At 33.8% G+C, this 16,266-nt stretch overlaps 1 protein-coding gene across 2 annotated transcripts in view; it reads right to left on the bottom strand.

Moving 5' to 3' along the window:
- Mcm10 (minichromosome maintenance 10 homolog) overlaps nucleotides 1–16,266 on the bottom strand; it is a 156,130-nt gene that overhangs the window by 39,877 nt on the left and 99,987 nt on the right. For both annotated transcript variants that reach the window (XM_090390737.1, XM_090390736.1), the window contains exon 13: nucleotides 3,725–3,858. In XM_090390737.1, coding sequence (XP_090246863.1) covers nucleotides 3,725–3,858 — 134 coding nt within the window. The remainder of the gene's footprint in view (nucleotides 1–3,724; nucleotides 3,859–16,266) is intronic.

The raw sequence follows: 16,266 nt of genomic DNA on the forward strand, positions 1-16,266 counted from the left end.
CACATATGTGAAAAAGGAAGCCAAATAATTAGGAGGCAGGAGGTTAGGTGCAATTTAGAAGTCACTATTTGACAGGCATTATTGCTTTAGTAATTCGTAGAATTTATATTGTCACTGTCAATAATTGAAACAATAATGTCAGCCAAGCAGCTTATATTTAATAATTTATGCTTATAAATTGCAGCTAATCTCCTACTTCAGCCATACTTAGCTCACTTTTTTTTTTACATTATTATTATGCCTCCCTGAAGTCCAAGGACTCATCACAGGAGGACACTCTACACTACACAATCCACTATTTGTCTACTCTACTCTACTTAATGCTCTATAACCTATACACTATAATCCACCATCTACTGCCTGCTTTTTCATGGGATATTGTCTAATTCTTTTAGTGAAGTAGATAAAACATTTAAAAAATAAATTACTGACATTGGTTGCAATCTGTAGTGATGTTTCAGATATTTTCTTTTTTCTTCTTCATTTACTGCTCTGCTCTTCATTTTGTTCCAGCAATGTAGAAAATTGTCAAGGGATCTTAAATAATGTAAGAAAATTAGTATATTCCAAATTTAGTCAAAAACAGTTGAAAAAAGATATTGCCTGTGCTCTGTCCTTCATTTGAGTCTATCAGGCTGTCTTTTCATAAGGCCTTAGGCAATGTCAGAAACAGCTGTTCCAAATTTGGTCAAAATCAGTTGAACAATGTGATGTGTAGAGTTATCTGTAGTGGATGCCCACCCCTGCAATCCCCCTCATTTTTATCAAATTAGATTAAAATAGTTTGGAATATAAGCAACATAAGAAATAAATATAATCCAAATTTAGTTAAAATTAAGTCAGTGATGTAACCTATGGATGTCTGAGGAGGAAATGTCCTCCTGTTACAACCTGATAACTTAAGAATGTGAAAATTTCAGTTATCATGATGTAACAAGAGAAGAAATAAAAACCCTGTATAGATAACTAAGTAAGCAAGCTTGTTCCTAAGCAGATATCGTTAAGAGCCTTTGAAAGTAACGAATACTAAAATTAAAAGGAAAGAAAACATCATGCTTTCATCCAAGTGAAAAATATAGCTGAAATTGTTTGTTGAACTAAAAAAAAAAAAAAAAGGGGGGGGAGGAAATTTATTGCAGTTGTGATATGATAAAATAAGGTTAAGTAAAGCAAAGAAGATTAGTCATAGGATTTTGTATGTGAGAGGCTAGTTTTTACACTTGAAATAAGATATTAGATTCAAATTAATTCTTAGAAAATTTTGGAAAAGGGATTAATTTAGTATAGATGACATAGAGGTTAGTTTAAACAAAAACCAAAGCTCAAGATCATAATTCCCAATTTGAGACTTTGTCACGTGTCAGTTGCATGCACACGGACCGCACGATGTTTTGGCAGAAAAACGCCACTCTAATTGGTCAGTGAAATTGACTCCTGTAGGGGGGGGGGGAGGAAATTGAAGAAGGTGCTGGTAGGGGATCATCATATAAAAGGGTTAGGAACCCCCACACAAAAGGCTTTTTTTCCTCAGAGTTTCTTAACGAGTCTTCGTATAGGTCTCATGCGGTTTTCCTGAGTGACAGGTTAGGAGTTTTCTCCGTCCGACACAATAAGAAAACAAAGTATGCGGGATTTCGATTCCGTGTTCCTATTGTGAGAAATGAGGGACGCCGTTTAGTTAAAAAGAGAGAAGATAATGGCAGTGTGTTTCATCATAACGAGAGAAAGAAAATTCTATAAAGAAGTCAGCGCCCATGTGGTGAATTTCACAGCCATAGAATAGATGATCCTATGTATGTCCTTGATTGAAGACTGTAAGGTAAAGGTTGTGAAAGCCCATCTTAGTGCCAAAAAGAACTTAGGAGTGATAAGTTATAGAAGAGTTCGTCCTAGGAGGGTAAAATATCGGAAAAAGGCAGAGACCAGTGTAGAAGACCCAAGTCAAAAGGTACTGTAAAATCTTGTGTCAATTCAAATCATATGTAACTGTAGTGATTGTTCAATTGCTGAACAGTTGAAAGGATTAATGAGAATTATACTAGGACTTTAATACATGTCAAACTAGAATAATAATGAGCTTGTTATTATTAATTAATACATAATTCATGTGCCTAGAGATTTATGCATGTTTGTATTTTAATTAAGAGAGTTTTAAAGGTCAAAAGTGTGTATTAGCTCAGTGAAAGGATAATCTTAATCCAGATTGTCTTAGTGAGAAAATTAGAGTAACTGATTATATATGTCCTAGAAAATACAGAATTATAGTGTGATCAAACCAGTAAGAGGTTAGACAAAGGATTAACTAGTTCTAGGATTATACTTGTTTGTATGTATAGAATCTGTTATGGCGATATGATCACAATTCTCATGTAGGATCTTAATCTAATACTTGTGTTTAGCTAGTGAAAATTTGTATTATATATTCTTAGTACTGAATTGAGTTTTATTTGATAAAGGATGAATTGTACCATGTTTAAGAGTTCAATAAACTTTTGTTCATTGGAAATACAGTTGTCTGAGATTGCCGCTCAATGCACCACTTGTAACAATGTATGAACCTAATCACGTGGGGGGAGGGAATTTGTTAAGTTACGAGATAAAGGTCACGACTGCATATTAGTTTCACACTCAGACGTATTTTGGTAATTGCTCCTTGTTTTTGAATTTAATATCTTAAACTAAATGTCCTGAAAGGTGCAGTATAAAATAAATATTTAGGGACACTAAGAGGAGGAGAAGCTTGAATATTTGTATTTGGGTGAAATCTCGTATATAAATAAAATTTGGACAAAGACAAGTAGAGTTTCACATGTAAGGATAGTTGAAAGCCTAATAATCATAAATTGGGACCCAACACTCTCCACTACCACCACTCATTTCAGTCTGATTAGTGAAATATCCCTGCTGATCTTCAACATAACAACAAATAAATGAATGAAATAACAAATAACTGTATTTCAAATCTGGTCAAAATGACTTAAACTGACTTACAGAATTTTAGATGAAAAACATGCTCTTTGAACATTTTCTGCTTTCCAAGTTTTTAGCTTTTTTTTTTTATTAACAATTTGATATGTCAAATTTGGCTGTTAAATGTCTCTGTTCAATTTAATTTTCATTTATCCATTATTATTTATTATTTCTGTGTGCAACAGATAAACAATATCCAATTTAAAATTCAATTTACAGAAGATTAAATTTGGTCTGTTAATGATTTTGAATTAAGACCAATCAGTAACTTGTTTTAGAATCACTGCATTTTTAGTTATATTATATAAATATAAAGAGATTTCTGGAAAGGTGCAAACTGATACAGTTATGTCATTGCTGTTTTAAGACTATAATGATTTTATCTCTATCTCATATGCTACACCAGTCAGTAGCTTCCCTTAATATTAGAATCTTTTTTTTTTTAAAGGCCTGATTTTCTATTTATAATTGTGAATATCTTGTACTATGAATATTTTTGTCTTATTTTTATTTTGTGTTATAATGAAAGAAGCTGAATGCAGATGTATGTAAATATGTGTGGCTTGATTCTTAAGAAACTACAGTTTTATTACAGATACTTCTTTTAACAAAACAAGTCACAGATATGTAAAACACTTTATGATTCAATCAGCTATACCAACTGGCAGGTGTTTCTTAATCGTGGAAATTTTTTTTGTAAATTGGTAAAGCTGGCTGTCACTTGCCAATAAATATCAAAGTAATGAATACATACCTCTTCAACTTCATAGGCATGTGATGATTTCCTGTTTAAAATTTCTTTGAATTTTTCTGAATTTGTATCAATGAACCCAAGACTGCTAGTAGCCGAAAGTTTATTTTCTGCAGATGTTTCTTCTTTATCCTTATCTATTTAAAAGGAAATTAACAATATTAACAGCTAACAATATCACCTCAGAACAAATCATAAAAAACATATTTTTACAATATCAATCTTGTATGATGACATTATTCATTAACATGGCAACTGAACTTAATACAAAAGCTAAAAATAGCATTTCTGAATAATTTTTCCATTCAAAGTACTGGAATTTAAACTAGAACTGAATATCTTGATGAATTTTAATAAAGATCCAAACCACCAAATTTTAATGAAATGTGTCCAACCAAAGTGGATGTACATTAGTGGCGCACTCAGGATTTAATCGCGGAGGGGGCCGAGTGCTCAGGATTTAACCTTTGGGGGGGGTTGAGCAGACAATTTGTGAATACACACTACGCATCGCATAAGACCTATGATGCATCTGCAGTGATCGCTAATTCATAAGTAGTATAGAAATAGAAGACACGACACAACATAAAAAAAAAAAAAGAATTTAAATTAGGAAAAGATTTTTGGAAAATTTTCTAGTGTTTTTTCCTTTTCTTTGGGGGGTGCCTGGGCCCCTTCCCCCCCCCCCCTCTGGGTGCGCCACTGATGTACATAACGAATATAATAGGTGCTTGGCCGAGTGGTTGGCACATCCACTTTCCAGCCAAAAGGCTGTGGGTTCGAATCCTGCCATGGGCATGGATGTTTGTGATTGTCTGTAAAAATACTAGTGGTGGGCATTGGTGTAAATGATGATTGTAATTGCAGTTCATTGTAGTTGGTGTATAGAGTGGTGGAGATAGAGTGTAGAGTAGGTGCCCTCCCTCGATGAGTCTTTGAACTCCCTGGAGGTGCCATGTAATAATCATATTTTATAACATGCATCAAAAGGTAATAAACTAATTTCATATTGATAATTCTTAATAAAACTCATTAAAACCAAAAGATAGTAATATAACATCATATGAATACAGTACATTAATATTTTTCATCATTATTATCATCAAATTCATGATATAATCCTCAAGATGTGTACAGGGTACTATGACAGACAGTATACTACATAATTATGTTTATATTTCTACAAGCTTCCTATCAACTGTTTTTCTCCAGAATAGCTTGTTATTTATCAATTTTATAACTGCATTAATCCATGTAGATTTTAGTCTTCCTCTAGGATTTTTTCCTGCTACTTCAGCATCAAACACCAGTGTAAACAACTCTTCCATTCTGTTTAAGTGGCTATACACTCCAAGATTAGCTCTGCTTTACATATTCTTGAATGCTAACAATGTCAAGTTCCTTTTTAATATCTTCATTTTTAACATGATTCTGACATTGATGCCATCTGTTCACTTCCCTAATTTTTCTCAGGCCTCTCTTTTTCTTCTTTTCAAGGATTAGGCATTTGCCTGATCCTGTTCTGTTCGCTCTTTGTCTTTCCCTTTGGTCTATACCTATCCACCTCTTTTGGTAGCCAATATCTTTCCAACCTAAATAGATGTTTTTCCCATTTCTCTCTACATTCCTTGATCTTTTCATTTACGCTGTAAATGAACATTTCTTATATAGTCCGATTTTATGCATCCTCTTAAAAATCTCATCTCTGCAGCTTATATTTTCCTTTCATCTTTCTTTTTAACCATCCATGTTTCTGAATCATATAACACAGTGGGAGTGGCCATTGCTTTATAAAATTTTAGTTGAGTTTCTTGTCTTATTTTTTTATTCAGTGCCCTTTTAATTGTTTTTAAAAATTTTGTTTAAATTGTTTTCTTTTCAAAATTATTAACTTGTATTTTTGGCTTATTTTGTTTAATTCAAAACTGATTTTTGAAGGTCATCATCATTGTCTTGTAATATAATCTAATCATCTGCATACAACATTGTACTGATAACAGTTCTTTTGGTAAACTGGATACCTTGTCTTCTTCTTGTTTTCCATATTTTAATAATCTGATCTATATATATCTATATATATATTGAATAGAGCTGGAGATAAGCTACATCCCTGTCTGACACCCTGATTTATTTGTCTTTTATGTTAATTTATTAACAAACTGTATCTATATTTTTGTATCTTCATATAAACTTTGTATGGCTTGTACCAAATGTAATGGATACCTTGTTTTTTCATTATATTTCAACATAGTTTTTCTTTCTGTATTTTATCAAAAGATTTCTCATAATCTCTAAAAGCCATACAAGTCTCTAAATTAAATTCTCATCTTTTTTCAATAATTTGTTTTAACACATAAATATTGTCTATACATGATTTTCAATGTCTGAAACCATTTTCTTCTTCTTCACCATCATGAAATTCCTAACACATACCCTCAAGGGGTGTACAGGATATGATAGTACTACATGAAAAAACTAACATCACCACTAACTTCCTATCTACAATTTTCCTCCAAAACAATCTATTACCTGTCAAGACTCCAACATTATCACATCTTATATTTTGTGTCTTCTAAGTCACTTTTTAATATATCAATCCACCTATTCTTGGTCTTCCTCTGGGCATTTTTCCTGCCAACCTGGCAGAGAACACTTGTTTTGCTAATCTTCCCCCCCCCCCCCATTCTGTTTAAGTGACCATAAAACCTGAATTTAGTTCTGCTAACACATTCCTCAATGCTAGCAATGTCGAGTTCTTTCCTAATATCCTCATTTATAATAAAATATTGCCATTGATGCCATCTGTTCATGCCCCTAATCTTTCTCAGGACTCTCATATCTGTGGTCTTTAGTCAAGTGTTTTATTTCTAACTCAGCTCTCAGATCCATAAGTTAAAATTGGCTTCAACACTGTGTTGCATACAGCTAATTTAGTGTTTTGACTAAATTTCTCTCTTATTCCATATGAATTTATTCAATTCACTTACTACCATACCAGCTTTGTTGATTCTGTTGACTATTTCTATATTTAATTTACCATCTTCACTAAAAATCATGCCTAGGTAGCTGAAATGTCTTACTTGTTCTATAGGTTCTCCATTCACAATGCAGTTGATATTTTCAATGCTTCTACCTGTTTTCATGGTCTTTGCCTTGTTATTGCTGACCTTCATATCTATTATGCAGTTATTCAATTTAGTAAGAGAATCTTGCAGACTTGTAGCAGATTTATTTAGAAGTATAACATCATCTGCATAAAGTAAAGAAATTAACATCTCCAATTTTGATATCAGGTTTAATACCACTTTCCTCCATAATGTGATCCATAAAGATAATGAATAACACATGGGATAATGTACATCCTTGTCTGACACCAGATTTAACATTAAACCATCTTCCTGTTATTCCTTCAATTCTAACTGCTGACTTACAACTCAAATAAAGACTAAATACTGCTTGATATAATGGCTCATTGACACCATACATACAACTCTAGCATTTTGAATAGCTTTTCTCTTGTCACCTTCTCATATGCTTTTTTGAGGTCTACAAAACTTAAATACAGTTCTTTGTTATATTCCCATGATTTCTGAACTATTTGTTATAAAGTGAAAATCTGATCCTGATAGCCTCTACTTGCCCTGAATCCAGCTTGTACTTCACTAAGCTTCACTTCCACAATCCTCAACCGTTTCTCAAATGTACTTGCATAAATCTTACCAGGAAACTCAGTAGGGAAATACCTCTGTAATTCTCATATTCAGTTTAATTTCCCTTTCCCTTTATATGGGTATTATGAGAGTTCTACTCCAATTATCTGGAATTCATCCCTCTTTCCAGGCCTTCTGAACTATGCAGTGCAGTCACTGCAAGACTTTTATACCTCCATAATTGAGCATTTCTGGTCAAATATCATCTACCCATGCTGCCTTTCCATATTTCAGGATTTTAATGGCTTTTTCTACTTTAAAAATGTATATATATTCCTGATTGCATGCCTACTGAATGTTTATTCATCACTGCTTGTTTCATGGAATTTCTGGAATGTGGAATGGAATTTCTAGAATTCTTGAGGGACAAATGTCTTAGGCAACATGTAACAGAGGGAACAAGAGGTTCAAGAGTTTTAGATTTGGTTATAGCATCAGAAGAGTTGATAATAACTGAGATGACATCTCTCCCACCAGTTGGAGAGAGTGACCATATGGTTTTGACTTGGAAAATGAATAGACATGCAGGAGTATCAAAGAGACAGGAACTTATGTGGAATTATAATGCAGGTGATTATAATAGTCTTAGACGTCAACTTCGGGAAGTTTCATGGAGGGAGGAATTGGAAAGCCGGGATATCGTTAGTGCGTGGGAAATTGTGAAAGAATATTTGTTAGCAGCAATGGTAAGTTGTATACCACGAGTGAAGAAGCGGACACAATTTGGAGTAAAGTGGATGACAAACAATATTAAACAGGAATTGCATGTGAAAAAGAGGCTATGGAAGAAATATAAGGAGACAGGTGAAGAGAGGATGCGTGAAGAATATAAGACAGGCCAGAAGAGTGACTAGTGTGGTAAGGAAAGCGAAACTGGAATATGGGAGGAGATTGGCCCTAAGATCCAAAGAAAATCCTAGGGAATTTTTTAGCTATGTGGCCAGTAGGAGGAGAAATGACTGTGGAAGAATGATATTGTGGGATAAAAATGGGAATAGAGTGACTGATGCAGAGGACATAGTGGAATTGTTCAATGACCACTTTATTGGCGTATTTCATCCTGGAGGAGTCAGTTTTAATGCTAGAGGGATAGGGCAGGTTCAAGGTTTAGAGGTACAGGAGGAGAGTGTGTTTCAGATACTGAGAACTCTGGATGTCAATAAAGCTTTTGGACTGGATGGTATTTCACCACGAGTTTTGAGAGAATGTGCTAGGGAACTGACAGTGCCTTTAACCTGGCTTTTCAATGAAAGTCTGGCTTCGGCAAAGGTGCTCAGGGAATGGAAGGAAGGTAAGATAGTGCCATTGCATAAGGACGGTAACAGACTAGAAGTGTCTAATTGTAGACCAGTCTGTGTGTCATCAGTAGTTGTTAAGATCTTGGAGAAAGTAGTGAGGGACCGTATACAGTACTGGGAAGATGAGGGTAATGTTATCTGTGAGAGCCAACATGGATTTGTGAAAGGGCGCTCTTGTTTTAGCAATATGCTAGCCTTTTATAATAAAGTTACAAGAACATTAGATGAGGGAAAGGCATATACTGCAATTTTCTTAGACTTAGCAAAGGCATTTGACAGGGTTCCACATAAGCTGATATTTAAGTTGCAACACATGGGTCTGGATGTCAGATTGGTCAACTGGATTCAGGATTGGCTGTCTGATAGGTATCAGAGAGTTGTTGGTGGAGCAGTTTCAAGGAGACAGAAGGTTACAAGTGGGGTCCCACAGGGCTCAGTACTAGGACCTATATTGTTTAACCTTTATATCAATGACATTGCCAGTGGATTGCAAGGGAATATTCAGTTGTTTGCAGATGATGCAAAGCTGGGAAGGATTATTAGTAATAGTGCAGATGTGTTAGTCCTGCAAGAGAATTTGAATAAGCTAGATAGATGGGCAAATGAATGGGGTGTCAGTTTAATGCAGCAAAATGTAAGGTCTTGAGGTTTGGGAAACATCGATGGGATGCTGCATTCTCTATGGGAGGAGTTATACTGGAGGAAGTAGGGGAAACAAGAGATCTGGGGTTGATGATTGATAGAAACCTGAAGTTTAGGGGACATATTGCAAAGGTGGTGAAGGTAACACAGAGGATTGCTGCAATTATGAGAAGGACACTGACCTGCAGAGAGAAGAGGGTTATCATTCCATTGTATAAGTCTCTGATCAGACACTTGGATTATTGTTCTCAGATTTGGTCCCCAGGATTTGAAGGGGATAAATTAACTGTGGAAAAGATACAAAGACGGATGACAAAGATGGTCTCAGGACTGTACAAGGATAGTTATGAGAATCGGCTGAGGGAATGTGGACTGCAGAGTTTGGCGGATAGAAGGAGAGGTGATATGATTGAGACTTTTAAACTGTTGAGAGGTGGTTACAGGGTTAACACTGGGGAGGTCTTTCGCTTGGTTGAACAGTGGGAAGGAGTGATGACAAGAGGCCATCCCTGGAAGTTACGAAAGGAAACTGTGAGCAAGAGGGTGAGGAGTGGTTTCTTTGCATGGAGGGTGGTTGAGCCGTGGAATGCATTGCCTGATAGAGTGGTGAGGGCGAGAACGGTCAATGAGTTTAAGGAGTGGTATGATAGACTTTGTGTTTCTTAGGGGGAACCTCCCCTCGATGAGTCTTGACAGACTTTATGTTCTTAGGAAGGACCTCCCACGATGAGTCTTTTGACTCCATGGAGGCCTGAATAATAATAATAATAATACATCAAGGATATTTTTTTCTCCAGTTTTCATGTCACCTTTATCATCTTTAACTACTTTCTTCTTTTTAACTCTTCCTCCATTTCTGAGCTTCTTCGACAACCTTCAGAATATCTTGCCACCTTCTTGATATTTATTTTCTATGTACTTACCAAAGTCTTCCAATGATTTTTGTTTAGCTTGTTTTACAGTGTTCAGCTTTCTTACATTTGTCACTGTATTCTCTAAGAGCATAAGTTGACTTATTATGAGAAGTTTAGATATGCTTTCTTCTTTTCCTTCACTGCCTCGTTAACTTCCTGTGTCCACCATTGAGTTCTGATTTTTCTATCCTTACAGACAACCTCACCACATGCCTCTCTGTCTGAATCAATGTTTTCTGCAGGGCATGCCACTGAATCTCTAAGGTTTGGTTCCTGTTCTCAAACTCTTTCATTTCTTCTTGAATGATGTTTGTGTTTTTTTTGTCTATGGTTCACATCTGTGAGCAGCTCAACTTTTATTCGCTTTAAAACTTTCTTACATGTTCTTTATTTCAATATGAAATTCAATTTTATCCTGCTCGAGACTAAATGGTGATCACTTCCAAATCCTCTATATACACTAGTGTCCTGCACCAGTGAGAAAACATCACTATCAACAATAACATAGTCAATGAGACTTTTCTTGTTCCTTGCTTCTTCTCTCTGTGTGAATTTGTTTACATTTTTATGTTAGAACACTGTGTTAGTAATAACCAGTCTATGTCCTGAGCAGAAATCCAACAGATATTTGCAATTATTATTAGCTTTGCTCTTTTCTCCAAATTTTCCCAAAATATTTTTGTATGTCTGACAATCATTTCTTACTCTGCTATTTAGATCCCCAACAAGGACTAACTTTTTCTTTTTCATTGTCAGTTGTTTCCTCGAAAACCTCAAAAAATTCCTCGACTTCTACCTTAGTCAAATCTTCTGTGAGATGAAGGCACAAATGAGTCTCATTGTCCAATTCCCCATTCTGATATTTGCCCTCATCATTCTACTTGAGACTGCCTGCCATTCAAGAAGATTAGCCTCGTATTTAGTGTTGAATACTGTAGCTACTCTCCTTCTTTTCCCTGATTGTTATTGCCTGAATAACATAAATATAATTTTTTGTATTTATTGCTCAGAAAGATCTCACCAGTTTTGTCTTTTTCATTTCAGTCACTCCTATTATGCTAATCAAGTACTTATCCAATTCCGCAGCTAGCTCCATTTCTTTGCCATTAAAGCTTCTTATGTTGGCAGTACTAATCTTGAACTCTGGTGATATTGAGATGGGATGTGTGTTCAGGATTTGTTCCAGTAGTTGACTTTTCACTGTTCGCCCTAGTTCTCTGGTGAAAACAAGGGCCTTGTTTAACTGGGCGACATACCAGTCAGCATGAAATTCTGTCATGTTGTACCATCATTTTATGTTGTGATTTAAGCCAATAAGAATACAATTTGGTCGGCTAAAACCCAAATTTCCAACCATCCTCGTTCATTCAGTATCCAGGGTAGTTTCCCAACAGGGTTCAACACTTGACATTAGTTCAGAAGTCCTGGTTGGTTCTCTGCATTCCTTTAAAGGCTATATGGAGGTCTCCTCTCAGTTATATACAGTTCTGGTCTTTAAGCACCCCCCACCCTCCATTTTGTTCTTCTGAGTATTTTTTATTAAATGCAAGTTACAAAATTTACAGTAAAAGCCTGAATAAAAGACTTTGAAATATTGCAGATAATCTACTCTCATTTTGTTCTTCTGAGAGTAGTCTGCAATATTGCTAAGTCTTTTAATCAGGATTTTACTGTTTTTAATAAATATTTTAATGCATTTAATAAACTTATTCCTCTGTAATTTCCACAATCATCTCTCTCTCCTTTCTTAAATACAGATATAACCTTAGCTTTTAACCAATCTGATGGAACCTCACATTTCCTCCAACAGTTATTAATTTTAAGAAAACTGTGATGCAAATATTCTCTGCCATATTTCCAAAGCTCTGTATTTCTGCCATCTAATCTGGTAGATTTTCTATTTTTTGATACTTTTATTGTTTCTTTTAATTCTTCCAGTTATATTGATTTCGTCATTATTATTTTCTATTATTAAATTTGTGTCATACCATAAATTCTTATAATGTTCTATCCATTGTTTCTCTTGTGTTATGTTCATTTGTGCTGTATCTCTTTCTTCTTTGTTTAATTTCCTTAATATTTTGTAGACTATGTCTTGTCTTCCATGTATGTATGTCTTTTATTTTATCAATAAATATGTCCCAAGCATCTTGGTGAGCTTTCTGCACTATGGTTTTAAATATATTTCTTTTGTTTTTGTAATAATATGTCTTCTGTTTCCTTTGTATGCGTTTGAAGGAGTAATTTGTATGGATTTGTTTTTCTTTTGTTGCATTTTCTATATCTGTTTTCCAGATTTTTAAAGTTTTTTTTTTTTAAATTTTTCTTTCTAAAGTTAGATAGGGCAAAAAACGGCTTCGCCTACTTCCTATATATATATATATATATATATACACATACAGGAATAAAAAGGTGTTTTTCATTCCCATATATATATATATATATATATATTTTTATTTATTTTTTCTTTCCAAGGACTTCAGAAGCTGCTTTATGGGTTATCTTTATTAAAGTTTTCAATCTTCTATATCTTCACTGATTTAGGCTTCTTTTAGGTAATCTGTTTTAATCGTAATTGATACGGCATTTTAATGATTTCTTCTTGTAATAGACATACTTTTGTATACTTGTTCTATTTCTTGTGTTTTCTTATTTACTTTCTTTCTCCATTTTGCTGGTATTTCTATTTTAGAGACTACTAAATAATGATCTGAAAAAGTTTCACTTCCTCTGTAAACATATACATCTCTCGCATGTGGAGCCAGTTTCCAATTAGTAATGATATAATCAGTTATAGATCCTGTTCCACTGCCATTCCAAGTATATTTATTTATATTCTTTTTTTGAAAAAAAGTATTGGTTATTTTAAAATTATTGAAAGTACAGAAGTCTAATAGTTCTTGCCCATTGTTATTCATGCAAATTTCCCCATATTTTCTAAAGACATTTGGAAATGGATTCCTTTCTTTTAGGCTAAAACAGTGATCCGAATACATTTTGGAAAATTATGGAGACAACTACCGTGTTGGAGTAAAACTTTAGTTTAATATAAACTAAGATCCACGATGTTTCGACCTTTATATCAAAGTCATCTTCTGGAGCATATGCACTATATACAGAAAACATGCTACACTACAATCTACATGGTTTGTTAAAGTTACTGACCAACCGTTACAACAATTATTTGCCTGACCTCTGGTGGGGAAAAAAAAAAAAAAATTCTGCCAGAGGTCAGGCCATTAATTGTTGTAACGGTTGGTCAGTAAAATTATTGAAATTTTACTGACCAACTCATTAGAGATTTATAATTTTTCTGACAAAAAAAAAAAAAAAATTTTTTTTTTCGACAGAGGTCAGGCCAATAATTGTTGTAACGGTTGGTCAGTAACTTTAACAAGCCATGTAGATTGTAGTGTAGCTTGTTTTCTGTATATAGTGCATATGTTCCAGAAGATGACCTTGATATAAAGGTCGAAACACCGAAAGTGGATCTTAGTTTATATTAAACTAAAGTTTTACTCAAACACGGTAGTTATCTCCATAATGTATTTCCATAATGTATTGGAAATAGATTATTTCCAACTCTGGCATTAAGATCTCCTGCTATTATTAATATATAGTCATTTTTATTACTTTTATTTAACTTTTTTTCTTAGTTCTTCATAAAATTCTTCAGAATCCTCTTTCCTACCTTCTTGGCATATACTCCTATGATAATTAAGTAGCTTCTATTTGTTTTTAATTTAACTGCTATAATTCAATTATTTACAAAATTGCACTTTCATAATCTATTTTTCCATTTATTATCAATTAAATTGGTCACACAACTAGAAGCTTTGATATGCTGGTACACTCCACTATATAGTATAGTAAAACCATCTATATCTTTCGTTCCCTTTAATTTCTTTTTTGTTTCTGTTATCACAGCTATATTATTTTTAGTTTTTAGTTGTTTTACTAATTCTAATTCTGTTTTTGTTATTATGCTTCGCACATTCCATGGCTACTTTTAAAATGTCGGATATTCCTAATCGGTTACCTTTATCCTTGCTTGGTCATTTTCTGTTGTTTCGGTCTGACGAATTTTCCACTTCAATTGTTTGAGTTGCAGAAATTTTTTACTTGGTAAGATAACCACCCTTATGTAAAATCCCCAACCTGGAAGACCAGGGTATCTCTTGACATATCCAGCTAGGGAGGTCTACTAGTAGCTTAGCTACTGCTGGCATAGCTCTTGAGGTCACTGTACGCAAGAGCTCTCATAAGTTAAAATCAATTTGAACACTGTCTTGCTAATTTATAGTGTATTGGCTAGTTTTTCTCTTATTCATGTGAATTAATTCAGCTGGTTCCTCAATATACCAGCTGTGCTAATACTTTTGCCTATTTCCAAATTTAACTTGCCTCTTCTCTAAGGATTGCATCTAAATAGCTGAATAATTTTTATTTGTTTTACAGATTCTCCACTGAGAATGCAGATGATGTTTTCTAAGTTCCTGTCCATTTAGTTTAAGAATCTCAAAGCCTTATACTGAATTTATTCAGGTGTTACAACAGCATCTACAAAAAGAAAAATAACTGAGCAGGATAGCTCCAATTCTGATCTCAGGTTTAATGAAACTTTCCTTCTTAATATAATCCATAAAAATAATGAATAAGAGGGAAGATAGTGTGCACCTCATTTGACTCACACCTTGTTGTACATCTTATTGTCTTACAACTTGCAAGACAGTAAGATGTACAAATTAGATTGCAAGACAAATTAATTTTAGATCAAACCATCTTCCTGTACCTCCAATTCTAACTGCTGACTTACAACTCAAATATAGCCTAGGTATTGCTCTCTATAATGTCCTGTCCAACTTTAAAGTAGATTACACTTGACAAGAAATTATATTCTTGTTTTAATGTGCTACAGAGATTAAAGATTATTTTAAAAAGGGCAATATACACATCTGAAAAGAAGTATACTTTGTAATATGGTATATTACAAAGCAACTGATATGAAGTCAACAGCCTCTACACAAGTAGACTACAAGTGCAAGCTTTGCTTTCTTATGTTTGGATAAAGAATTAAAACAAAAATATAATTTCTTGTTAAGTATAATATACATGTGCACTCTAAACAAGATTTTGATATCTTCTGTGTTGGTTTCTTTCTAACAGGCTAAAAATTTCCATTAATGTCATAGGATAAGATCATCTAGACTTTAATCTATTGTTGGCTGCTTACTTCTAGAGTGAATTTGAATCTTGAATAGAGAGAATTAATTCTCTGAACATCTAAACCAACCAAGAAAAATTTCCAAACTGAAAAAATTGTTATCCACATAAAAGGACTATATGGAAGGAAGGGGATTGGACATGTACTACTCAAAATGCTCCAGGTAATATTTAGCAAGAGTAGGAGAAACCATTGCACTTCTTTCAATTTGTTTATAAAGTTTATTCCGAGTGAAAAATAACTGAATAGCAAAATTACAGAAGTCAAATAATTTCACATATTATTGTCAAGAGGAAAATCTTTCTCACTAATAATTCTAATGTAATTGTTAGCAGCATATTAACCAAAAGAGAAACTATATCTAAACTTACTATATGGACATAAACAATAATACAATACCAGCGATTTTATTTACTAAATCTTTAGAATTGTTTTTATAGAAAGAGAATTACTGGTAAAGGTAGAAAAACTTCAGAAAAATATTTGGCCCAGTCTGTACATAGGACTGCCCAGACTACTATGTTTAAGTGGCATTTTTATGTACTCTTGGAAGTACTAAGTCCATACTATCTATAAGCTCTTTTAGATAAATTAATTATCCACCCCCCTTCTTTGGACTAAAAATGGCAATAGAGATCAAGCTCCTTGCTTATAACATGCTTTTCTGTTTTTAAACTTTCTATTCTCTTTCAATAACCATAAATGCACAATAAAAATAATCATGAGCTATGACCAAAAATTCTATATACATCCAAAC

The sequence above is a fragment of the Typopeltis vanoorti genome, chromosome 3 (genome assembly GCF_054136105.1).
Source record: "Typopeltis vanoorti isolate ZY-2024b chromosome 3, IOZ_Tvanoo_1.0, whole genome shotgun sequence".
NCBI lineage: Eukaryota > Metazoa > Arthropoda > Arachnida > Uropygi > Thelyphonidae > Typopeltis > Typopeltis vanoorti.